At 39.8% G+C, this 25929-nt stretch overlaps 1 protein-coding gene across 5 annotated transcripts in view; it reads right to left on the bottom strand.

The window, feature by feature from the left end:
* grid2 (glutamate receptor, ionotropic, delta 2) overlaps positions 1 to 25929 on the bottom strand; it is a 440886-nt gene that overhangs the window by 93170 nt on the left and 321787 nt on the right. For all 5 annotated transcript variants that reach the window (XM_086031022.1, XM_086031021.1, XM_086031025.1 and 2 more), the window contains 3 exons: positions 13106 to 13207; positions 5012 to 5209; positions 1227 to 1539 (listed from right to left, as the gene is read on the bottom strand). In XM_086031022.1, coding sequence (XP_085887148.1) covers positions 1227 to 1539; positions 5012 to 5209; positions 13106 to 13207 — 613 coding nt within the window. The remainder of the gene's footprint in view (positions 1 to 1226; positions 1540 to 5011; positions 5210 to 13105; positions 13208 to 25929) is intronic.

Genomic DNA, 25929 nt, shown 5'->3' with positions numbered 1-25929 from the left:
CCACATGGCCTTTGCTTGGTTAGCACAAGATAAAGTAGCAACCGTGGGAATCGACTCCAATCATGCCAGTGCTTATTTCCACAGCCCTCATCCCTTCTCAAGGTCATGACACTCCATTCCAAATCCTTTCCCTTGATATCTGCACCTGAGCACCTACTGGTGGATTGCAGGGAATCTTAGGAGAGATAACTCAGAGAAGGTCATTACCCTGCCAAGCCAATCCTGGTGGGACAAATATTTCTTACCTTGAGTTTTCCTATTATTAAGTACGGAAGGTCAGTTGCAAATCCACTTTTATATTAGAAAAGTTTGGATACACCCAATGATGACAACATATGAAGTAATAGTATCAGTATTGCTAGTTTCATTACTAACTGTTTTGCATGTATGATATAATTAACGTATGCATAGGCGTTACATACAGTACAATTCCAATGACTAGTCTTTAGTTCACATGGCAATTTACAAATAGTTTATATAGTAAGGATGTCCAACATTTTTCACCGTGGACCAGATACAGTAAAAGGGAAGGAAGAGGAGTCACACACCACATTGTAGATAAGATAAAACCAATCCAGTATACAGGGGGTCAACATACTAACATACTGCTAAGGAGTTACAAAAAGGCATTGAAGTGGGGCCGGGGTCCTCGTGTAATTTTTAAATGATCATTATTGTTATTATCCATCCATTTATTATTATTATTATTTACGAAAATAACATGATAAATATCAAGGCTTACAAATGTAAGGCAGACATGCTGACCCCTTAGCTTCCATACTCCCTTCTTAATGAACCATTAAAGACCCTGTATAATGAATTCGGAGAGTTGTTTATGAATATCGATACATTAAATATGCTTGAAGATAATTGTTGAAAACATGTGCAAGGACTGCGAACACTACTGAAAGTCGAGCGGGGCATATTTTCAGCGCATTCAGCGGACATGCCCACAGTGTTCAACAGCTGGGAGGTATTTACATTTCACGATTGTGAAGCCTTATTTTAAACAGTATAAAGTTCTTGGTGATTTTATTTCAATTCATTCAAATACGGTATCCCTTTTAACACCACCCTTATCAGTGGCGTGTCAACTTTATAAGACATTTTAACTTAACAGCGACTCTAATCACATATCTTCATATTTGTAGTTGCTGCCATTTTTTAGATACTGAAATGTTGAACATATTTTACATGTGAGCCTAAGATAGGGTCTTTGTACATACCTTGCTGTACGAAGGAGCCATACACGAACCACATGGAGTTGTAGAGCGTTGTGGAGGACACGGAGCCCATGGGCAGTCGAGGTGGGTTGAGCCAGTTGAGCAAGTAGACCAGGATGCCAACCAGCAGCACAGTGCCAGAGATGCACGCCCACAGCGACAGGTCGAAAGGTGCCAGGCAGGCGAACATGTCCACCGTGCGCTCAGCTTTGCGCAGCAGCACGCCCACCGAGTAGTCCATGTAGCGCGTGGTGAAGTCTACAACGCTCTCGCGCTCTGGCGTGATAGTCAAAGCGGAGAGTCCGACGTCAGCTCGCTAGGGGATGGAGGAGAATGACAGGAGGATTCAATTGTAAAGTGGGGTACACACCAAGAATCCAGATGGAAAATTCAGCACCCCCACCCCCATTCCTGATAAATGTCAACAAAGGTCCAATTGTCAGGTAGCTCTAAAAGGTCCCCTTGATTTATTATTCTGTGGTGCACTGTGTTTTAAAAATGATTCTTCCTGACCAACAGAGCTGGGCTCTTGACCCTTTTCGCCGGTCCGTCCTCCATCCGCGACCTGGGTAACCTTTCGGCTTCGTGCCCCCCGTCCTTATTCATAAAAATGATCGCCCAACGATCCTGTCCTTTTAAAGCGGTTCCGTCCTTACGTACGCCAAAAAAAGTGTCCGTGCATGATGCATTGAAACTAAGGTTCGTAAGTCTACTTTCCTTCACCAGATGAATCCATCCATCCATCCATCCATCCATCCACCCATCATGAGAGCAATAAGCATACACTTGACTTTTACTTGTTGTGTAAGTGGTCTCACATGTTTAAAAGTACCGTACCTTAGAATTTGAAAAAAAAAAAAAAAATCACACAAGAATGAGTGTAATCTACTTGAGTGAAAAACCGTTATTGTAGCACTCTGATTTCTGCCAAAAAGTACAGTTGGGCACATTAAAATTTGTTGGCTTTTTTGGTGCAGGGGTCTAAATCAATTCCTTACCATCACACTTTTCAGTATCCTTCTGTTGTCGTATCACCCGTGTCGGATGGAGCTGGAGCACAGGTGTAAAACTCAAGGCCCGGGGGCTAGATCCAGTCCACCACATTACTTTATGCGGCCCGATACAAAATAAATGTGTATAATAAGACGATCCATGTATTCTACTGTGTTTAGAATTCAAGACAACAAATGACTTCTTAATTTTTGCCTGTAAGTGGAATGATTTGCACTTGAAAAATCCATTAGTCAGTGAGTGCAATTAAAATGAGCTTTAACAAAAAATAAAAAGCTAATTAAAAGGTTTCCAGTCCCTGAAGTTTTGCTAGCAGCTGTATACATCTGCTAGGACCCTGCAGGATTTCGAGTGCATTTACTGTGATATTCCAACATAACGTTGGGAACCTAGCCGAAATTGAACACCCTCTAGCGGTTGATTGCTGAACGGAACATCGCTCCTTTTACAATGCACAATCTATTGACACTTATTTCGGTACAACTATTATCAATAACAATACTAATGTTTTGATTATTTCTTTAGAGGGCAACCAACTATTGTGCCCGGTGACTGTATATTGTAACATACTGAAATGCAATATGACTAATATGGACAACTAAGTGCCACTCCCAAAATAAACACATCATTTTTTGTCCTTAATATCAATAGAGGAATTATGGAATGAGGAATTATCTCGCATCAAAAGAGCTATCCTTCATGCAACTGCTGAGCAATTAGAACTGTTACTAATCAAATCAGCAGCACCTATTGCAGCATATAAACTGTCTCCTAAATAATTAATGAGTGGAGTCTTTACAACATACTGTAAATGAGTTCCCTGCTGCGGATTAAAAGGTGATCGATTAGCGCTCTAGCGTACTCTGGCGTTGTCGCTCCACCATGTTGTGTTGTTCCATGTTTATGTATTAGGGTGTTATGCAACTTATTTGTACTTTGTTTGTGATAGACTCCAGTTTCACTTGACATATGGTATTTTCTAATCAGTTGGAAAATTGCACAAATTGCCTTTATGGTGTATTATAATATATTTGCATGTCTACTAAATCAGACAATCAGGCCAACTACATGGTTTTGGTAGCTGCTGAATAGTAGACATACAATACTTGCTATTTGATAAGAAAGGTAAAAACAAACAAACAAATAAACTAACAAAAAACGAATACAAGTGCTTAGAGTAGAGGCTAAAATATGCTGTGACATCTTCTCTGACCATAAGGTGATAGAACACAACGTGCAATCCCAGGAGGGCATCTAAGGATTTTATGTGCAAATTTGATTAAAATTCCACCAAATAATCATCTTGAGGGAGACATTTTATGCATTTGTTGGCAAATAACATATTTACTTGGTTGTTTAATTTCACAATTGATGGGTAGGCAGACACTCCAGATCTATTAGTCTCTAAGTACGAGAAACTAAAAGTATATTTTTCATAATGCAGTATGTCCCCTTCAAGTCAACAGCAATAGAAGATGCACTGAATATACAGTATCTGAAGTGTACTGTGAGAGTTTAATTTATAGAAATGCATAGGATGGCAGAATCGTTGCATCGAGCACCACTGTGCGTCGATTTACCCTGTTAATGAACGAGTCAAAGATCAAGTAGAGAATAAGAGAGCGTTAATGCCTAATGAGAGTGTTTAACATGGCTGACTCAGCAACTGTGGAGCACCCTGGTGATCTCACGCTCTAAGTCCCACCAAAAATAAATTAATAATTACCACAGTAACTTGTGGATTCGTTTGAAAAATAAAACAACAGTATATCCCTGTTATCTTTATATTTATGAATAGCAAGGAATCCAAAGAGAGACACATATGTGTTGTGAAGGATCATCAGGTGTGGCTTGGTAAATTGTCCTTAACTACACTGGCCTTCCATAGAGTTCAAAAGATGCAAAAAAAAATAAATAAATAAATAAAAATAAGCATACAAACATGAAATGCCGAAAAACACTGTTTTTCGTAGTACAATATGCCAGAGCTATTATTGTGGGAACTTAAGTGATTTTTGTTGTTATCAAGAATACCATGAAAAATGAAATGATATCAGGTCTTAAATTAAACTCCGATGAGCTACTTTTGATGTCATCGTTTGTCAACAAATGCTGCTTTGGTTGAACCAAGCATTTAAAAAGAACAATAGACTCAAGATATATGAATATACAGTATGATTCATGTTTGTTGAACTCACATACTCTTAATGTTTTATGGGGTTACTCTTTGAAGGTTGTGTACAACTTTACAATCAAAATTTGGTTGCACTGAGTCTAGGTTTGTAGAATTTTCACGTGCCATTCACTATATTAATATAATACGGTTGTATAGTCAACATACACTTACAAGCTTAGAGCATTTTGTATAAAACAATTGCAATATCTTAACATGCCTACTGTTCTGTCCATTTAAGCAGTCAGAGGGTGTAGAGTACTATTGTATTCTTTGTTTTCATCCTACATTACATAACAACCCCTTTTTGTTATTCATCTGATTATAATCCACTCCACCAAGTGTGCTGGAGGAGTTCAATCTCAACCCCCTACCCCTCTACCCACAAGGGAGTCCGAGGCCATGTTTAGCATAAGTGACACCATTGGCACCAGACCTTTTGCATGCTTAGCCTTGTGAATTCAGTGTTTTGCATAAATAGAGAATACATCCTTTTGTGTCGCTTGTCTACAATTTCCATTCCATTCGTCCAATCATGTAGCTTTAAAATGGCACTTTAATAATAGTTCCACGTGTCTGTGCACATTGATAATATTTATCTCACCTTAAAAACAAGTTCCCCCATGAGTCCATTCCATTGGCCGTCGGCCTGCAGGCTGCCATACTTGTGGTCCGGTGCAATGTAGATCTCGTACTTGAAACCCAGATAGTTGGAGAGAGCATCCAAGACGTCGATGGAGAAGCCCTGGTACTTCTTGGGTTTGCCAAGAACGTTCTCGGACACCATCACAAATGGCTCCTCCTGAAAAAAAAAAAAACAATCACAGAGTTGGCAAAACAGCCAATGAATACAGCAGTCATTTAAAGGGTTACACTTCCCAATTACCAAGGCGCTCATTACAGCGCCACCTATGTTTATTCGAATAGTTCAAAGTCTGTACTAAACACACCATGAGCGCTTCAGTGAAGGCCACATAAAACAAGAACAAATCAAGACCCAAATACTGAAGAGTTGAGAGTTAAGACCAATAGTTTGATGAATTAAAACTGTGTTTACACCAAAAATACTGAAGGCTTATATACAGTAAAGTACAAATCAAGACCAAAATCAAAGTCAAATCAAGGAAATATTAAGCCACTTTTGCCATTTTGTCCACAATGCTGCATTCTATTTAGAACAAAATCATTCCCAATTCTGAGGAAAGGTTTTTATAGCCACCTACATTCCATTCAACAGTCCTGCATTTGCTTGACATTTGAAAGAGGAGATGTATATGCACGCATTATTATATGTTATATTATTTTCCTTGATACTGTAGATTTTCATATGTTCCAAATCTCTAACCAACAACAAAGGGCTTGCTTTGTTTTTTTCTTCCGTGTACTGTATTTTCAAATGTGCTTGGACAGGCGCATTCCCCCCCACTGCTCATCAATATGTGTGTGGCATCTAAAGGGCATCTGCCTGTTGACGTTAACGACATCCAGCAAACATTTGACATTCAAGGCAATTAAAAAAAGCAGTGCTCAGGGGGTGAAAACACAGCCTCTTTTTAGCATCAAAGCAGTAAATAAAAAAATAAAAAAAGAGGGTCACTTTAATCTGCCCCTGCATATTATGGGCGGAATTTTCACTTAAAACTCTTAAGCCCACTCACGCAAACCTCCCTATTGATGAGTGAAATGTTTTAGACCAATACGTCTGCTAGATTTATGGAAGGCCTGTGCGCTATTAAGTCGATTGTAGCTGCCCATTGTTCACGCCCACACACACACCGAATCGCACACGCGCACACACACACGCGATGTGATTAACTTGGTGGTTTCTAATCCTTGCTAGCTGCGGCCGTTCAATAAGCTATTAGGCACTGAGTGGACACGCATCCCAAGACCCTTTTGCACTGAACACATCCATCAGTCCAGGCAGGAATACCCACCAAAACACACACACACAGCCACCCACCTACACGCTCACAAACACAATTGTGATAATGTCAAGTTTCCCCTGATTTTATCCACATGCATGTTCTTAAAGTTTAAACAAACAAATACAAAAATAAAAACAAAACAAAATCATGGTTTCAAGTTTTGACTTCTACCCCACCGAAGAAGGCAGAATTAAAATTATATGAAAAAGTAAAATCCCCCAAAAAGTAGTTGTAAAGTGATGACAAAAGTTGAAAGGTTATGAGAATAATGTCATGAAGTTACAAAAATGAAACAAAACTTCAACACAAAACTTGTACTATTAGAGGGAAAAATAATCTTTTTTTTTTTTTACATGAAAATAGTGGCAAAGTTACAAGAAAAAAAATGTATAATGAACCCCATGACAAAATTCTCAATATGAGCATAATGTAGCACTGGTAGAATTATAAGGAAGTAGTCGTAATCTTACATGACTAAAGTCATAGGACTCTATTTTCGTAGACAGCTCGGAGTAAAAACTGGCACATCTTGATTTTCATGCCAGGTCAAGTCTAGTTGACCATGTTTGAGAATTTGGGAGACCTCACTGCGCCATGATGGTCGTTCCAGCAGATCGAGGGCATTTTCTTTTACATGATCCCAGCGCACCTTACAATTTGGTGACTAAAAATTGACTAGACCTTACACCAGTTTGGAGCATGTGGTGCAGGTGGTTTATTGCGATTTGGGTGGATGTAATCATGTGTGGTGGATGTTATCATATTTCATTCGTGACAACAATTTCAATCATTGTAAAAATCATTTTGTTGAACACGTTATTCCAAACATGGGGAGAACATGCAAGCTTCACTTAGGGAGTCTGGAGCCAAGATTCAAATTCAGAGCTTCTTAACTGTGAGGCACGTGTGCTGCTAACCACCAGACCGCAGTGCTCTGAACCACTTTGGTTTTATAAAATACCCACAGCTTGATGTACGACTTGTGCAACTTGTAACAAGCTAAACAAAACACATGAGAGCACTTGATGACTCCTCCCAAGTGTAAATGTCAGAGCAGACTTTTAGTTGAGCTCGTTATCCCGTGAAAAGTGTGGTTGAGGTGAGAGGTTTGCTTCTGAATACAGTTTGTTGCAATAAGAAAAGACAAAAAAGGCACCTTGATCCCTTCAAACAAAATGTCAAGTAAAAAAAAAAAAAAGGCCAGCGACTGGGCTTAATCAATAATGTCAGATTTTAAGAGTTGCTAAAAGTTTTCAGGGGCGAAGGCTCATTTAATCATCTGAAAAAAGTTGGGCTGGATGGCCTCACTTTGAGATGCCGGCCTCAATCAATACCAAATCGATGCTTTCCACGCTGAACATCTCCAAGCCTAAAAATTGCACTGTGAGTCGGTTCCCTTTTTGCGGCTTCAATGCTCTGTCTTCTCTCGTCTGTTATTCGGCGCTCTCATCCTTTTCCCCCCTGCCACTCACCAGCTGCAAGATACCAGTTGGTGCTTTTCCACGCTGCCACATCGCCGTCTTTCCCTCAACATATGCCAGAGATACCGTGTTTCCTCTCCGCCCGTCTAGCCAAGCATCACATCCATCAAGGCGCCAATTCTCCTTATTTGTCGAGCGTGAAAAATGTTATCGCATCCGTCTGCATGCGGCAAGCAGGCAAGGATGCAAACCCCCCCCCCCCCCCCCCCCACAACCCTTCCTCTCCCCCTCCTGTCTTCAAGGACACACTCATACTTGCGGCAGCCACATGCCTTACGCTTGCTGCTTTGAACATGAGAAATCGCAATTGACCATATGCTGAAGTCTATTTTAAAATGGCAACTGGCTGTGTGCAGGACAGGACACTTTTAGTTTTGCTCTCAAACTGGCACAAAGGACCAAACAATAAACCCCAGCTATTTTCAGGGAATATGGAATACCTAAAAATCGTGAGTAATCTATGGGCCGGTTTGGACCAGGCCGTGGCACCCCCCCCCCCCACCCCACGAAGCAAAGTTGTCTACGCCGCGTAACGCTAATATTAAATGCTAAATCGAACATCTCCGTCGCGTAATGCTAATATTAAATGCACAAGCTAGCAAATGAGTAAAACAAATAGACGTATTAGGCACCACCCGGTGTTTTTCAACTGTGATGCTCTTGCATGTGAGAAAGGAGCGCCACAGTGACAAACGTTCAGCAGCTGTCAAATGTCACCCCACCAGGCTGCCCCTCTTAAAAGCATATATCTAACACACAGATACTGTAGTGTGTACCGTATTTTTTGCACATTGTATTATATTTTGGGGGATTCAGAAAGGTGTAGATGCATGTTTTTACAATGTGGGAGGAATGGGTACCCAGGGAAAAAGCACGCAAGGACAGGGGGGAAACACATTTCTTGATTGTGAGGCAGACGTGATTACTACGTCCCTATTTTGTTGGCCTCCACTATTTCCTATGGGAACATTGTTTTGAAATTCAAACAAAGCCATGAAAGTGATTGGGTTATTTACCATGAAGGGTAACGTAGTGGTCGAGTGTCCCATTTCTGACCTGCTGTGTTTCAATTTGGCTCCACCCATGTCGTTTGTATGTTTTCCTTGGCCTAGTGTGGTCTATTGTCGATTCTAAATTCTCCATATGCACTGTAGATGTGAATGCGAGTGTGAATGCTTGTTTGTCTATATGTGCCCTGCGATTGATCAAACTCAGCTGGGAGAGGTTCATCAGCTCAGCAAAATGACCCAAAGACGACAATTTTTCAAAAATGGATGGCTGGGTTACGATAAAAATAATCATGCAGGCCTTATTAAACAGGGTCATGGACATTCTTGCATAAAAATAGATATATTATATGGATATTATAGTGCGACATGGACTGTATGAAACACACTTTTTGGTAAAGTTTCCTCAGAACGGTGCCATGTCATCATTTGACACCGCGGTGTTCTCTCCGAGTGGCTTTGAAAAGTATAAAAGATATCAAGTTCTCAAGGAAAGGCAGACAACATGGAAATATAATCCCTTTGGCCAAGGCTGTCACTTCGGTGCAGCCGTAAAAGACAAAAAATAGTGCGGGAGGTGAGTCACCAAGGGAATTTATGGGCTGTCTGTACCATTCAGGCTCCTGCCAAGAAGAAACATTTTAATGTGGACTGATGAGTTTAAAAGCCTCCGATTCTATCGCGGCAAAATATCAATTTTAGACCCATTTGTGAGGGGCGACTTCCGCTAATGAGCACCATAAACACATAATTGCGGATGTGACATCGTCCCCCAGGTATCCACCATTTATTAATCAATATGGTCCTCACCTAATCAATGGGATTGATAGTTATTTTCTCTAATAGTGGTATGATCTCAGCCCACAATTAAATGGTCGATAACTAATTCAACGTGCATGGTATTAATATATCGTTTATGTGGTACCCTTGAGGGCAATTGTCTGTACAGGCATGCAAAATAACGAGGTGGCAGCACCGAATGGCTCAAGGCAACACAAAACAATCTGTTCGCATAGGTCCCTTCAGAGGCATTTTCATCCTGCGCAGTCATTTGTGCAGTGAAATAAAAAAAAAAGCATGAATGTTCTGGACTCCTGTTTCGAAGCCGGCGCTGCATTAATAACAGACGCTAAGAATGGAATGAGTGAGGTCTTGTGACTAACACACCAGCTGCTGTCACACATATTCTAAACATTTACCTCATGATATAAAGTGGGTTTTTTTTTACAGCTGTAGCTGTTATGAAATATGCTATATAAATAAAGTTGTATTTTATTGTATTGTATGATAAACACTGTTGTTTACAGGCAAAAAATAAAAACCTTAATGAGCCACATGCTGCTTCACTAGGTCTCTGTTATTGTGATTTTCAGTTACATTTAACAACTGATTATTTCATCCTGTATACCACAGGTATCAAACTCAAGGTCCAGGGTGCCAGAGCTCGTCTACGACCTCATTTTAGGTCGCTAAGGCAAATGATGTTGAATTTATGTTGCTTATTATTTCACTTTTAACGTGAAATGTTGCAAGATTTTTTTTTTTTTGTTACCAATCCAACCTTTAAAATAAATAGAAAAATAGTTGAACAAACAATTTAAGCTTCTAATTTCAAAGCTAGTTATCCATTAATTTGTTGCGTAAAAGTGATAATATAAGGCGATCATATGGGTTCGCAGTCATAACGGCACCCCGAGGGAAACCATAACTACTATGTGGCCTGCGAAAAAATGAGTTTGGCACCCTTGCTATAGACTCATTCTTGTGGTAAACTATAAACATAAATGTCCTAGGCTTCTGTTTCCATTTCCATTATTAATACATTATCTGAATACAAAACATAATCTTCGAGGACATACAGAAGATGCACTCACACAGTCTAAACAATGAGCCACCTAAACCATTTTTTTTTTACAGTTTTTTGGATCAAAGCGTGCAAAAATAACAGAACATGAGCCACATGCTGCGTCACCACATCTCAAGACAAAGACATGGTTATGTGATCACATCACATTCACAAAATAATGTGCAGTATATAAGGTCCTCCAACTCACACTCCAGCTGCTGACACACAAAAACCTGAGCCAACTACTGATACACTTACAATAGTTTACAGTTACTTAGAACAAGGTGTGCAACACAACTCTAAATAATGAGCCACCTGCTGCTTCATCATGCCTCAAAAGATACACATCTGATCACAGTTGGCAACCTGTTTTGCTGAATTTCTGTTAAATTCAATCAATTAATTCATCCAGCACACACATTCCTGTGATGAACTGAAAAAAACATGAATGTTCTGAACCCCTGTTATATTATCGGAGTAGTATTGACGACAATAGATGCTCCAAATTTAGTACACAGTACACAGGAATGTGAAGTGCTACCATTTTTAACAGTGCCCACTTCTGATAGAACCAATTTGAATGAGTGAAAAAAAAAAAAATCGGACATTTTGTAATATATATATATATATATATATATATTTTTTTTCCACATTAACACATTACAACACAAGACAAATATAAGGATGTTCAAACATCAAATCCCCAAAATAGTCGAAAAATTGGCCAATTTGTGTTGGTTTTCCTGTCCATTACAAAGTTAAACACTCAAATATATTGCCTGTAATTCATATCTTTATAAGTGTTAAGGGAACAGAAAATATCTTTATTTTTATTTTATTTTATTTGTTATCCAAATTTTATTCTACCAAATATCGACATCGGTCGTGCCCTAGTTGTACATTATTAGCAATTAATGATATTAATTTATGTGAAGACAGCGAGCCTGTTAATGATTTCTCAAAATAATTGAGAAAGAGATAAATATTAATACATAACATTGCATGTCTATAAATATCTGCCAGTGTTGACATTTTCAAATGGCCACTACAGCATTACTGGGAAATCACAATTGTCCCATCAATGGTGAGCTATTTTTAGAACAGGCCCGAGGGCTACTCATGTGTCATTGGTGACCCCGGCTCTAAACATTAAGCCCCCTTGTGATAAACAAAAACAGTTAGTTGGATCGTGTACAAAAAAATAACCACATGCTGTTTCACCATGTCTCAAGACAAAGACACAGTTATATCTAATCACACTTAGCAGCCTGTTCTGGTAAATTCCCATTACATTTAATGACTGGTTAATTGATTCTTCTGCCCATCCTTAGTCCAGCGCATAAAGAGCATGACAACATTAATGAGAGCATTGTAGGTCTTTCCACCCTTTAAAAGGATCATGAGAGTGTAACTGGGGGAAAGAAAAGAAAAAAAGTAAAGCAGAAGAAAGGGATTGCCACAAAGATGTTGAGCATCATCGCTTTCTTCCCGGCATCTCTCACTTCAAAGATGGGATATGAAGAATTTACAACAGTGAATCTTTAAAAGTTAACGCGGAATGTTCTCAAACGGCAGCGGTGGCTGCTCCAAGGGAGACAGGCTAAGAATTGGAGTGACGACCGTAAGCTTGACTGACTTATTTGTGTTTTCCCGTCACAGAACTCTGCAAAACTTCCTACAGGAGACATTTTATGTGATTTTCCATCATTTAAAGCAGCTCCCAGGTGTCGAAATGGAATGGCTCACGTTTATTTCAAAATACCCCATGACCTGTTCAAAGCAGACGGTTTTTTTTTTTTTTTGGAGGGGGGGGGGGGCATCCTGTCTCATCCAAATGAGTCACTGCTCAGAAATGGAAAAACAGAAATGGTGGCAGAGGATCCCCAAATATAGGTGTGAAAAATTTGTTGCATCATTCCCAAGAAGCCTCATGGCTGCACTTGCTCAAAAGGTACTTCTACTCAATACCGAGCACAGGGACTGAATATTTATGACAATATGATTTCAGTTTTTCTTTTATAATAAATATGCAAACATTTCTACATTTCAGTTTTTTTCTGTCAAGATGGATGGGGTGCTGAGTGTACATTAATGAGAAAAAAAAAAAGAAAAAAAATGGATTCGTGCCATTTGTGCCTTGAATGGTTATTTTTATAGTAGCACTGATGAAAAATGGTGGCCCCCTCCTCATCTAGAGTGTAGACCGCATACAGAGGTTTTTGGTTTACGATGGAGTTCCGTTGCTATGGCGGCTATCATAGAAAAGTCATAATTAAAGTAAATGTTTGTAGTATTATAACATTATCGGTGTGTTTATGTTACCAGGAACTAGTACCGATAATGCTAATCTATGCATCCAACAACACTGTAGCTCTGCTTTGGTTGTTTTTGAGCAGGAAACAAGTTAACGGTCAAGTGATTTCAAGTGGTACTTACCAAAACAGTGACAACTCTCAGCACCACTCCTCGCATGTTGTTCTCCAACTTCCTGTCCGTCAGCGTACCATTCAGGCCATGAAGAGGGTCCCACGTGGCCAGCTGCAGTGAACACAAACAAAGCAATGAGTTTAGCATCTACATGACTTGCATTCAAAGTATTACAACGAAAACGTACTACATATCATCCTTCAGAAGATAGAAGTGAAACTCAAAATAACACACACTCTTTAATATTTTATCTTCTGTTGTCCTACTTTCTATTGTGGTGTACTTTTGCATGTACAATTACGTCAAACTGTTTTCCTTTTAAACACAGAACTGCTAGGTTTATCGTGAGTTCAGCATGTACCTGTGATTTTTATTTATTTACCTAAAAATGGTCCCCAACCACATTTTCTTTATCTGTGTACCGCCTGCGCTTTCGATAAAATACAGCTTTTGACATCAAAGATCAAACCAGCCTGGCTTCCAGGAAACTCAGGAGGAAATTATCTGAAGCTGTGAACCATCCACATAAATTGTAATAAAATAAAATAAATACAGAGATGCAAGGGGGCTAAGAAGAAGGCCATCTAATCCATGCGTGAAGCTACAGAAAAATCCATGAGGTGGTTGTGCCACATCTTGGCCACCTAGAGGCAGTATAATGGACAAAGGGAGACACTCGCAACTAATCTTAGTAAGATGCAGTAATATATATATATATTTTTTTTCCTGCAAAGCATAAAGACAATATGCCAGTGAGTATCGTTATATTCTCTGGCTACATGTATTGCTCCACCATTTGTGTTCAATCTGTTACTGAAAGATATATATATATATATATATATATATATATATATATATATATATATATATATATATATATATATATATATCACCCACACACACGCACATACACTTGCAACTCTTGTAAGTATTTCAGATAAGGAATGGATGGATGGACTTTGGGATACCGCCATGATTTGTGATTTGGTTTTAACTCTTCCATGCAAAACTCGTACCATCACCCGTGGTGACCATTTGGACTAAAGTTACCAAATATACGGTACTTGGTTTGAAAAAGGGACAACTTTGAAGAGTTCCTTCTCTGGCATTTAAACTCACAGATGTCATATTTTCTGCTGTGATTACACTATTACAATAAAATCCAACTCACAGAAACAACATGAAGCACGTTAAAAGACAAACACATTTAAATAACTAAAGAGAAACTTAATGCCTGTTGTTTGTAAAGTCATCAGATATGTTTGCAATTTAAAAATGTCTTGACTATTAGCATTAGCGTCTTTTTTTTTTTCCTTTTGTCATTAGAAGCACGGCGTCCAAATGCGTTGGCAATAAACAGCAAGTCAATTCGAGTTATGGCGCTTTAATGTTCCGTGTGCTTCTCGGGGGAAATCACGACAGCGTCCCTGCAATATGGAGGAAACTATTTTGATAGAGAGGAGCGTTGATTTATGCACATCACTCATAGCAGCACTTGCACCAAATGACAAGTGAGATGTTGGGTATCTCACGTTATTAGCTCTGCATGCTGGCTTCATTTCATACAAGTTTTCATTGTTTACTATATTGTGCTCCTGTGTTGTTTTGTACAAATATGTGAATTTTGGAACATACTGTACAAGGATGGCTTTTTACACTTGTTGCATTTTAGTGTTATTCAAGTTACCCAAAAATGTAATCTACTGACATACTAGTTGACATATGTTTTTAGAATCTAAGTAATTTAGTCATATTACAATATGAGTGTCTCTGAATTGTAATTCATCGCATTACTTTTGAGTTATTTTTAAGCTACTTTTAGAACAACAACTGTGGAAGTGACACATTTAAATTGAATATGTATAAAAGGTACACGGTCGAACGCCTTCTCCAAATCCGCAAAACACATGTAGACTGGTTGGTCGACATGCACCCTCAAGTAACCTGCCGACAGTGTAGAGTTGGTCCACCGGAACAGATATGTACTTGAGTAAAATCTTGGAATTAAGGTGGAAAAAAAATGTAAGGTATATTTCGATTCAAAGATGGTTCTAATAGCTTTGTTTGATGCTTGAATACGATTATTTTCCTGTAAAATAAAACTGTTGAACGATACACCAAAGACGTACGGCTAATTAATGCTATTTGAATTTGGCTTTGCAAAGTGTGGAAATTATTTTGGATCCAATGATCCATCCAGGACTCGCCTCTAAGTTTGGCTGCAGAGTGAGCGGAGGTCAGATGCCACAGGAAGTAAATAAAAGTTCACTGAGCTATTTTTTTTAACACTTTATAAAATTTAATTTAACCTCTAAAGTTAATGCTTTAACTTTGACAGCCCTAATATATATATATATATATATATATATATATATATATATATATATATATATATATATATATATATGTATACACACACACTCAACAAAAATCGCGTATCACTTTTGTTTTCGCTCGCATTTTTTATGAGATTAACTCAAAGGTCTCAAACGTTTTCCACATACACAATATCTTCATTTCTCTCAAATACTGTTCACAAACCAGTCTGAATCTGCGTTAGTGAGCACTTCTCCTTTGCTGAGATAATCCATCCCACCTCACAGGTGTGCTATATCAATATGCTGATTAGACGCCATGATTAGTGCACAGGTGTGCCTTAGACTGCCCACAATAAAAGGCCACTCTGACAGGTGCAATTTTGTTGACGGAAACGCTAACAGAAGCCCATTTCTGTACTGTGCTGTACTGACACTCCCCCCAATAAAACAAAACTGCACCTTTCAGAGTGGCCTTTTATTGTATATACGGTTCTTGGAGATGGAATGTATTCATTTCAATTTCATTTCATTTAAATGGGGAAAATCGGTTTGTAGGTGTCGTAAGTAATTTGAATGACAAGCTTGGTCAGCAAACAAATTCAACTCATAAAGTGCCACTGCATTTAAATGAAACGTTGAGCTTTTTCATGTATGCTGCATGCGCTCGTTCATATTTTAGCTCGTCTTGACTTGTGCCAAACCCCACTGCCACTGCTGTTTGTTGTCCAGCCTGCACGTCTTCGCTTTCCTTCTGTCATGGCTGTTCACCATTGCACAAAGCAACAGTCGCACCAGACAAGCTGCTTAGCCATTTCACTGCTCCAGCACCCCGCTCCCACACACACACACGCACACCTCTCCCCCCACCACTCCTTCATTTTGGCCTCCCCCGCCGATGAGCAACATGTGTCAGCGCAGTCCCCAAACAGCTTGCTGTTTGAGCCTTCCTTCTGTCTTCTCTTATATCGCAAGTCTTTTTTTTTTTTTTTTTTAGTTGTTAAATCCCCCTCTTGCTGTCCCTTGTCACTTCTAGCCCATCCATCCATCTTCTCTTCCACAGAGCAACCACATCGTGCACCACCAGCGGCAGTCCGGGTTGCAGCAGTCCCAAATCCTCTGTGCCATCAGCTCCTTATCTTGGTGTGTCCAAAGTGGTTCCCAGCCACTTATTAATTGCGAAGAAAATACTTAAAGACAAAAACAATAAGCCGTATGCGGGAGCTGCTGTCGACCACAGCTCACGCCTAGTCGCACGCAGTCTTGTATGTACATGTGTATATTTTTTGTTTTTAATGACAACATATTGTTGATATTAATGCCTATCAATCAAGGTATGTTCTGCCCAATTGCCTGCTTTGCCAACATACTTTAACTGGACTGGTGGATGAGAACCATCACATCAAACAATTCATGATGCTCGAACTATTCTAACGTGCAGTTGATAAAGCTCAGTGGCCAAAAAAAAAAAAAAAAGCAAGACATGCCGACCCACTGTTACATAACCAGTGGGTCTAATTTGCATAGTTATAGCCCCTTCATAGAGTTAGTCAATGGTGACTTGGAGCAAACACTGTTCATTTGCTGTCTGAATGTGGAAGGGTAAACAAATATCTTTGTTGATCAATGCCAGTATTTTATCATGACAATAAATGCTCTTCCATTGGATGGCAGAAGGTAAAAAAAACACTTTGTATCGACTTGTTGCCATTCATACAAAAGAATAAATCATGGCTTCCTGCTAGTAAATTAGCTTGTGTTCAACGAAATGGTGTGGCATTATATTTTGTAATTGTAAAATGGGTGCGCTATAGTGGTTGAAAAAGTCCCTTGATATAGTGACAAAGTTAGTATGTTGGAAACACAGCATCCAGAATGTGAACCAGAGTGTGACAAGTGGATATTAAGGGTGCTGTAATTGCTTTTCAGTTTTGTATTTTGACAAAAAGAATGTTAGAGATCTTTTATTATGAAACCTATTGTGAAATAATGGCATGTCTCTGTGACAACTTCCCGCGCTTGAACAGAATAAATATTTTTATTCTCATAGGAGCTAATTTAAGAGTCTTACTGTATTATTACTTGACATCTGGTGACACTTAAGCATACACAGCGGAACCTTCACTTAGCGTGAGAAGGTATTTTACCTTACTCTTTACTCTTCAGTTTCGGTCCAAAGGTAAATTGTTAATCGCTTTCTAGATTTGCATGTACATTGGGGAGCACAAACAAGGATGATCAAAACAAACATGGGTTCACAGTTAGAGGCATCGTGAACTGATGGTTGATGTTCTGTGCCGGACTCCAAGTATTAGGGCCAAATAAATGTTTTAATACAAATTGTACAGCCAAATAATTAGGCTGTACAATTTGTTCTACACTTTCATTCGCCTCCCTTCTCTATCACACATGCATACGCACGCACACACACACACGTCTGACATAGCTGTGGTGAAAGCAGCAAAAACACCATCAACAAGCTCTGTTCTGATTTCCCAGATGAGCTGCAAGCTGTTTTATTGCTTGCTCAGGAGTGTTGGGATGACATAAGAAAGTGTGTGTGCGTCTGTGTGTGTGTGTCTATGTCAAGGGAAAGCTCCTCCTACTACTACTACAACACATTTCAGACTTCACACTTTCCACTTCAAACCTTCCATTTGAACAACCGTAATAAGAACATCTGAATTAATTCACAGTGCACTGGTGATTGTCCTCTTAGAGACTATGATTCCTGATGTGTCCAAGTCATTCACCATTGTTTTGGCAGTTGTTCTGGGGTTTTTAGACACATCTCTCATGAGTTTTCTTTCCAGGGTCTTTGAAATCTTTCGCTTTCTACCTCTGTCAGGCTTGTTCTGTGCTGTGCGGCCGTCTTTGAATCCCAGGATTATACTTCTCACTCCAGTTTTTGACACTTGGAAACGCTTGGATAGCTATGTATGTCCTTCTCCTGCTTTGTGTGCATCAATAATTATTTTGCGCAAGTCCCGATTTCTGATTTCTTTAGTTTTCAGCATGGTGCTTGCTCAACTGACAGTGCGATGACCCATACTGAGGCTTTTAAACCATGTTTTAACTTAATTGTTGATTGAAATCAGCTGATTCACCCTTTAAGCACAGCCCCTGTGAAGTTAAGGCACATCATTGACATGACTAAATAAATGGTAATTTCTTAAAAGCGGCTATAAGAATGTCCCTGGTCATTTGAGCTTTTTCTTAAATAATTCTGTTTTGGTGTACGAATATCAATAATTTTTGCCTTCTAAAGAAAACTAGTCATGCTATGTTGAAAATTCCTTGCTCTGTTACAAAAGTACTTGGTAAAATCTTGAAGAAACTTCAAATTTCATAAGGGGCTAATAATTTTATCCTCAACTGTATTTGTCCTTAGTTGTTTTTATTCAATCAATGTTTTTACGTGTTTACAGATACTTTACAGTCACATCCACGTAGTCTACCATCCACAAGCATGAGGAGATGAAGGAGCAAACTCCACCGGGACTCTTAAGTGATTTAAGATGCACAGGAGAAATCATTTAAAGGCATTAAACTGCACCAGACTTATGAAAGATACATGCGCTATACATGTGATGAAAGAAATAATATATGAGAGGGTATGGGGGAGAATGAATGAACAATGTATCGCACATTCATACTTTTGAACCTTTCCACATGCGACTTGCTTTACATGTTTCTCTGAAAAATATGTATAGTATACACAGCTAAATTGTATTTACTGGATACGGATTTAGTCTGATCAACTCTCGGCTAGTCACTGAATTAACATGGCCACCACCACCACACACACACACACACGCACACACACATACGCACACGCACGTTTGATTTATCAGCTGAATCCAGTTGTGGTGCAACGAAAGTATAACAAGACATGGCAGGTGGATTACATTGACAGCAGCATTGGAATTGTTAATCCGTGTGTCTGTCAAAGTGTCAGACACTCAGTAAATCAGAGAAAGTCTGTAAGCCGCAGCCTCACTAAGTGTACCTAACTTGGTAAAAGCTTGGAAGGACTGATAGACATAAGGGTACTATAGGAGAGACATAATATTTGATGCAACTCTCAGTATGGTACTGTCCATTCATAGGAAAGATGTGGGTGTAAGTGACAGTGGGTTAAGGTCGAGTAGAGTTGCAAACAGCAACCTGATTCTGAAGTATTCCAATCCAAACAGGTACATCTAAACAAGACTAGCACATTATATTCCAAGCACATGTTGCTCTTTGTCTTTGTTCTCTCCATCTTCCATTTCGACAGCACTCATGCAAGGAAGAAAAAAAATATATACAAAAGAAAATGTATAAACTTGGTGCGCCACTCAGGGAGGCACTTGGTTGCCCAGGTCGATTAGAAATGAAGTTTAACCCAGATGATCTGACGCCCTAACGCAATAAAAAGTACTCTCTCTTGAAACTAGTATGAAACTGACGCAACTTTTGCTTTGTCTAAGGTTCAGGGATAAGACTTTGTACTTCTTGCAAATTCACCTAAACACGACAGATAAATCGAGGTTCAATCCAAGTTGAAGGTAGTTCTCTGAATTCTGAAATGGGATGGTTATAGCTGCCAGGGGTCTTCAGTTAGAAAGACACTTGGGACAGATCCCGGAGATAGGTGAAGCACGAGGATGAACACAATGGGGCATTTGGGAGACAAGATGGTTCATTGGTTTTATAGTAAGTGTACAGGTCTTCCCAACGGAATCGACTTAGTTTCAGTCTGAATTGAGGATGCTGCTACTCACATGGAACATGTAGTCAAAAGTGGTTATTCTTAGATACAAGGCCATCACTGGCATACCCATTTGCAAGGACCCCCTGGAGGAACATTGTGGATAGTGTCAAGATTTTCCGATCCACTAAACCTGGTAGGGCACTACTACTCAGAGTTAAACACCAAATTGTGTCAGAAGTGGAATGCTTGGTGGCCAATTGTCATGATGCTTGAGACAGATTCTAGTGGACGGTGTCAGGACTGGGCTGCCTAGTCATGAGGCCATCACTGCTTGTGGTTAGGGTGGATATTTTTCAATCTAATAGAACTGGTTTAAATCTGGGTTGAGGCTACAACACCTTCCATTCCAGTTCGATTAAAAAAGAAAATGTCAGAAGCAGCATACTTGGCAGTTAAGTAAGTGAGATACCTAGTTGTAAAGATTGTTACGCAGGATGACAAAATAGGGCAGCTCAGGATGACATAATAGGGCAGCTCTAAAGGAATTCTATGACAAATGGTGTCAGAAGTATTTTTACTCAACCTACAGTTGCCTGTCAACAGACTGACGGTGTACAATGGCATGGATTCATCCGAGAACCAACAACTCCAAGCGTACGGGCCTTCCAATTATTTAAAAGAGTGTTACAATCTGGCAGCTGTAGTCATTTAATATTCCCCTTTAAGAGTGTCATCAAAATGTAATTTCTACCCAGGCACAGATGGAATGCAATACCTTGTTTGAGTGTCATGAGGGCCTGAACAAAGGGGTTCCCTAATGGGTGTCCTTCAAGTGAGGGGTAGCGCATAAAAAGTAGAGTGGATTTTGAGTTTAAGGACAGTCACAGAAGTGCAGTGAAGAACACACCCAGGGAGAAGAGATGATAGTTAATCCTCTGCAGAGTTTGCCGCGGTTCGTGTCCACATCAGCCTGCTTGTGCGTGTATATCGTGTACCCACGGTGTGTGCACGCGTGTGTGTTGTGGGGATGCAAATGAATGTGTAGGCGGCGTCGGGGTGGGGGTAGGTAGGCGAGTGGGTAGACAGTACACTTGTGTATTTTGTGATCCACAGAGGCATGCAATCCCGGGCAGACTCTGGCTGCTGTAATCCGAGGTTTACACGCTGTAATGCTGCTGAAAAGCCTGCAGGCCTCGCTGGCAGGGGGGGAAGAGTGAGGAAGAAGAAGATGAGGAGGAGGAACATTATAGGAGAGGAGAAATGTCAGAGAAGCTATGGGTTGGCAATCATAAGAAAATTGGACTGGAACATGAACATAATCCAATAGAAGATAATGAAAAAAAAATCATCTTCACAGAGATAGTAATGAACAGTTTTGATCGACACCAAGAGAGGTATTCATTTCGTAATATGTTTATTATTACGGTGAAGTACAACTGCACTGCATCATACGGAGCGGACGTTCCCAACTGTTTCTTCTCATGTTGATTGATTAGGCAACAAACGTACAGTTAGTGTTGTACTTGTACAACTTGGAGTTAAACAAAATGTTCCCAACATTAGCACACTGCATATCGTGTGAATGCCCGCTTGTTTGATGTTGGCCATTCATAAATTCACCTATTCACCTTTTTTTCCCAGTGGAACTAGGCCTGTCACGATAATTACTATATTGACTTATTGCTCAATAAGAAGAAATGGAAACGATAGTATATGTGGATTCGATAAATAGTCATTTGCATGCGTGCCGCTGTGTGCATTTAGCACTCATACGCACTCACACAAACGTGATGGTGGAACGACTTCAGAAACCCGTTGAAACAGTTTGGTTCACATGTGTCTAATCGGCTCTTCATGTACACACACAACTCTTTTTCACATTTATTAATGAGCCGCAGCAGTGTATGGTATCGCTAATGGTAGCCATGTAGTATTAATGCTAGCGGTCACAACCATGCAAATTGGCTCACAGCTAACCTCTCCATTGCTCTTTTTGTACTATTTAATCCGTTGTTTATGCACCGGGCGGCACGGTGGTCAACTGGTTAGCACGTCCGCCTCACAGTTCAGAGGTCGTGGGTTCGATCCCGGCTCCACCCTCCCTGTGTGAAGTTTGCATGTTCTCCCCGTGCCTGCGTGGGTTTTCTCCGGGTACTCCGGTTTCCTCCCACATTCCAAAAAACATGCATGAAAAGTTGATTTAACATTTAACATTGGTTTTATGACGGTAACATTTTGACCCTGGAGGACTCTAAGAAAAAGATGAAAGAAGGAGAGGATATTACATCTATACATCTCTGCTAGTAGGGGACACCTCTGACTTTTTCAGGGCAGTGTGTTCAGCAGAAGTCTGGTCTGGCCTTGCGGAGCTGAGCTTTTTAAATTTTAGGTTTTATGGTGAGGAATCAAATTCTGCTGCCATGCTGTACCTACAGACAATGACCCATTGGGTATTGCCTCTGTGGCTGGATATTCCAAAAATTTGCAGATGGCACTATTGAGATTGTATCCTGTTATTTTTACCGAGACAAATGCACCTGCAACATGTGGTGATTTTTGGAGTTTGGTAAAACCCTGGCCATGAAAGCTGCGTGCAGCAATCAGTAGGGCCCTTGTACCCCCCTTGGCAAAGCACATCCTCTTAATGGTCATTAAACTTAAGCAAACTAAGCATAGAAAGCCTGGCAATTTAGTGTTGCCCATCTATTTAGGATACCAACTTATGATTGGGGTTCATGTTGGCAAATCCCCTATTTGGAGTTCATCCGAGTACGAGCCCTGGATATTTCTCAAAATGCCTACTTCAACCCAAATTGGTGTACTTAATTAAATTTTGTGCATGGGTCCCTGACACATTTTCGTACATTCTGTCATGATGGATAGATGTCCACTATATGTTGTCTCCATCATTAAAGTTTTTTTTTCTAACATACTTGGGTGAGTTTTGTAAAAAAAAAAAAAAAAAAAAAAATAGAAAAAAAAAGAAAAAGGGCAACCTTACAATAATTTTTCACCAGGATATACACAGTGGCAATGATTGCTAAGTTTTTTGGTGTGTTGAAGCTGCTAAAAAGCCAATTCAATTTTCGGAAGAATCACAATAAACCCAACAATTCATAAAGTCACCTTCACAATGCCTGGAGCTCAGGCCCGGATAAGATAACTCATGAGGTAATGAAGGTCACGTAAGTGTAGACATGTTATGAGATGAGAGCAAATGGGAAACCGAGGAGAGGAAATATTGGAAGAAAAAGAGTGAAGGGGAAGATGGGCTGCATATCAAACCAATGCAAATCTGCTCCTTCCACTGTAATCACTTTAATATGTGTAGCCACACACATGCAGGGTGCAAATCCTTAATGCATATGCATATGCAGCCAATGAGAAATTATACTGTGGGCATCACAGGGAGTCCTGATGTGATGTTCCGGAACCTGGCGAGCCACAAACGGGTTGCAGTGGGTCGAATGAGTGAGAAAAATGGAGAAAAACTAAAAAAGATGCTTGAAGTTATTTGCAAAATAAGATGACAAAAACATGTTTTATTTTAGTACAATCAAGTCCAACTGTACTTTGGCTCCATCCATCCAGCCAACCATCCATCCATCTAATAGTGGGTCGAATGAGTGACAAAAAACACTGAAAAATGTAAAAAAGATGCTTGAAATTTGCAAAATAAGATCACAAAACATGTTGTTAGTGTTATCAAGTCCAACTATAAATTGTTGCCATCCATTCATCCATCCATCCGTGTTTGTCTTCATTAGGGTCATGGGTGAGCTGACTCAGATCATTAGAACTTTGAGATAGACATGTTCACGGCAAATGCATCATTTTCTATTTGGAAAAAGGAACACTTAGGGAAGATGCTGAAGCTTTATTTCATGGACAAGAAGTTTCTGAACCCAAATTAGAAACCTGCATTCATCCTATTAAGGCAACTGATATTGGACAAAATTCCATCATGCATTGGGACAGAAGACAAGGAGATCATAATATATCCAATATCAATGCGGCCTTGTGTGTGGATGGTATACCACTCCAATGACAAGTCGGTGCAATCCCCTGTACCATACACGCCCTTTAACAAAACTGTGTCCTGGATGAAGTCCGTTGAGTTAAGTGGCTCTTTGGGGGCTAATGGGTGCTTGGGGAACTGTTATCATGGTAAGCGTATGTGTGATGAAAAATCCTTAAAGTGAAAATGAGATCTTAATAATTATGAGGGCAATAATTGGCTGCCATTTGGAAATAGCTTGGGCCCAATATTTACTGATGATTGGTGGCAGAGTGAAGTGGCCGTGATTGGCCTCTAGAGGCAAAATCCTGCCCAAGAAGACACGCAATGCTAATATTGAATGAGTTTATATGTTGTTATGCTCTTCATTCACATCAGGTAGATTGATGTTGTAAATTGTAATAAACAGCCTCTTCTCTCTCTCTTATTTTCTCTGTCAACTCTGCAAGGGAGACAAAAGTCGTAATGTTGCAAGAATAAATACCCACTGTATAGTTTTGACAAGTGGTCAAGAGAAGAACATTAAACATTTCCGTGAATAAAGTCACCATTAAACACACATGGACATAATTCTTCAATAATTAAATAGCAATGTTATAAGTTAAATGTCAGAGTGTGGCAAGTCAAAATAACAGTATGATGAAAATGATCTTGAACTGCTTGTACAACAAAATTGTAACATTACAAATGCATTTGTAAAATGTGGGGGGGAAAAAATTGATGTAATGACAATAACGTAGTGCTTTTTCAGGAAAGGTCATCTGGAATGTCAAACATTAACCTAACAGTCTGAAAGCAGCAGCTGCTGTCTTTTTCTGGAGACATGCCATACACTGCATTCATCAGGATATATCATTAAGTACTATTAAATGATAAACTGAGCGCCACCTGTTCTTTCGGCATATTCTCATCACTCAATGACATGTTCATCTTTGACGACACGACCGCTATCAGGGCCCAATTTACTCAAGGTTTGTCGGCGCTCACATAAATAGGGCAGAATCCACGCAGCTCCAAAACCATCATTTTCCAGAAAACCAAAAATATATATTTTCAATGTAATTTCGTATCTAAAGCACAAAACCCTCTTTTAACTCATTCACTGCCATTGACCTATTTGTCTTTCCATAGTTCAGCCATTTAAACCCAGGAATTTATTTATATTTTTTAAAACAATTTTCAAACATTATGGTAAAAGAGAAAACGTCTGGCAGTGAATGAGTTAAATACGGCAGCCCCTGTTGCATTCATACCTGTTGCCAACAGTGCGCACAATCTGTTAGAGAACGTCGATAACGAGGTCACAGTCTTAGAAGCTCATGCGCCATGACCACCATAAACTCCCAATTCGTTAGAGTGAACACGTAAATCATCAGGAGCTATTTGGGAGTAAATCAGGCCATTGGTGTCCACTGCACTTCTTCCTCAAAGTTCTCTCCATCAGTGCACAAAACAGGGGCCTCTGTTCACAAAGCCATGGCGTGTCTAACATAAGGACATGACCTTGGTGTCAGACACTGACGGTTGGCCGGCTCTGGTTTTATATCCCCGCTGATCACTCCCTCGTTCCCCGCCGCTAGCTCCTGTGTTTAGTGCCGGGCCATAGCCAATTAGGCCTTCATCGTCCCCCATCCATCAATCCACCTTTTCTCTGCCTCACTGTCATCAAGCATCAAATGTAGTGGCATGACGAGACATGCATTGTTGTAGACGACTGCATCATGTCCAAACGGGCATCATCTAATTATTTGTGGTGCTGTGCTGTGCATGAGTAGTTGGACTGGTATTTGTTTAATAATCTTTA

The sequence above is a fragment of the Filicampus tigris genome, chromosome 5 (genome assembly GCF_054856515.1).
Source record: "Filicampus tigris isolate MCC_2025a chromosome 5, RoL_Ftig_1.0, whole genome shotgun sequence".
NCBI lineage: Eukaryota > Metazoa > Chordata > Actinopteri > Syngnathiformes > Syngnathidae > Filicampus > Filicampus tigris.
Note: the sequence above shows the minus strand (reverse complement) of the source record. Positions and strands in the feature narration are given on the sequence as shown.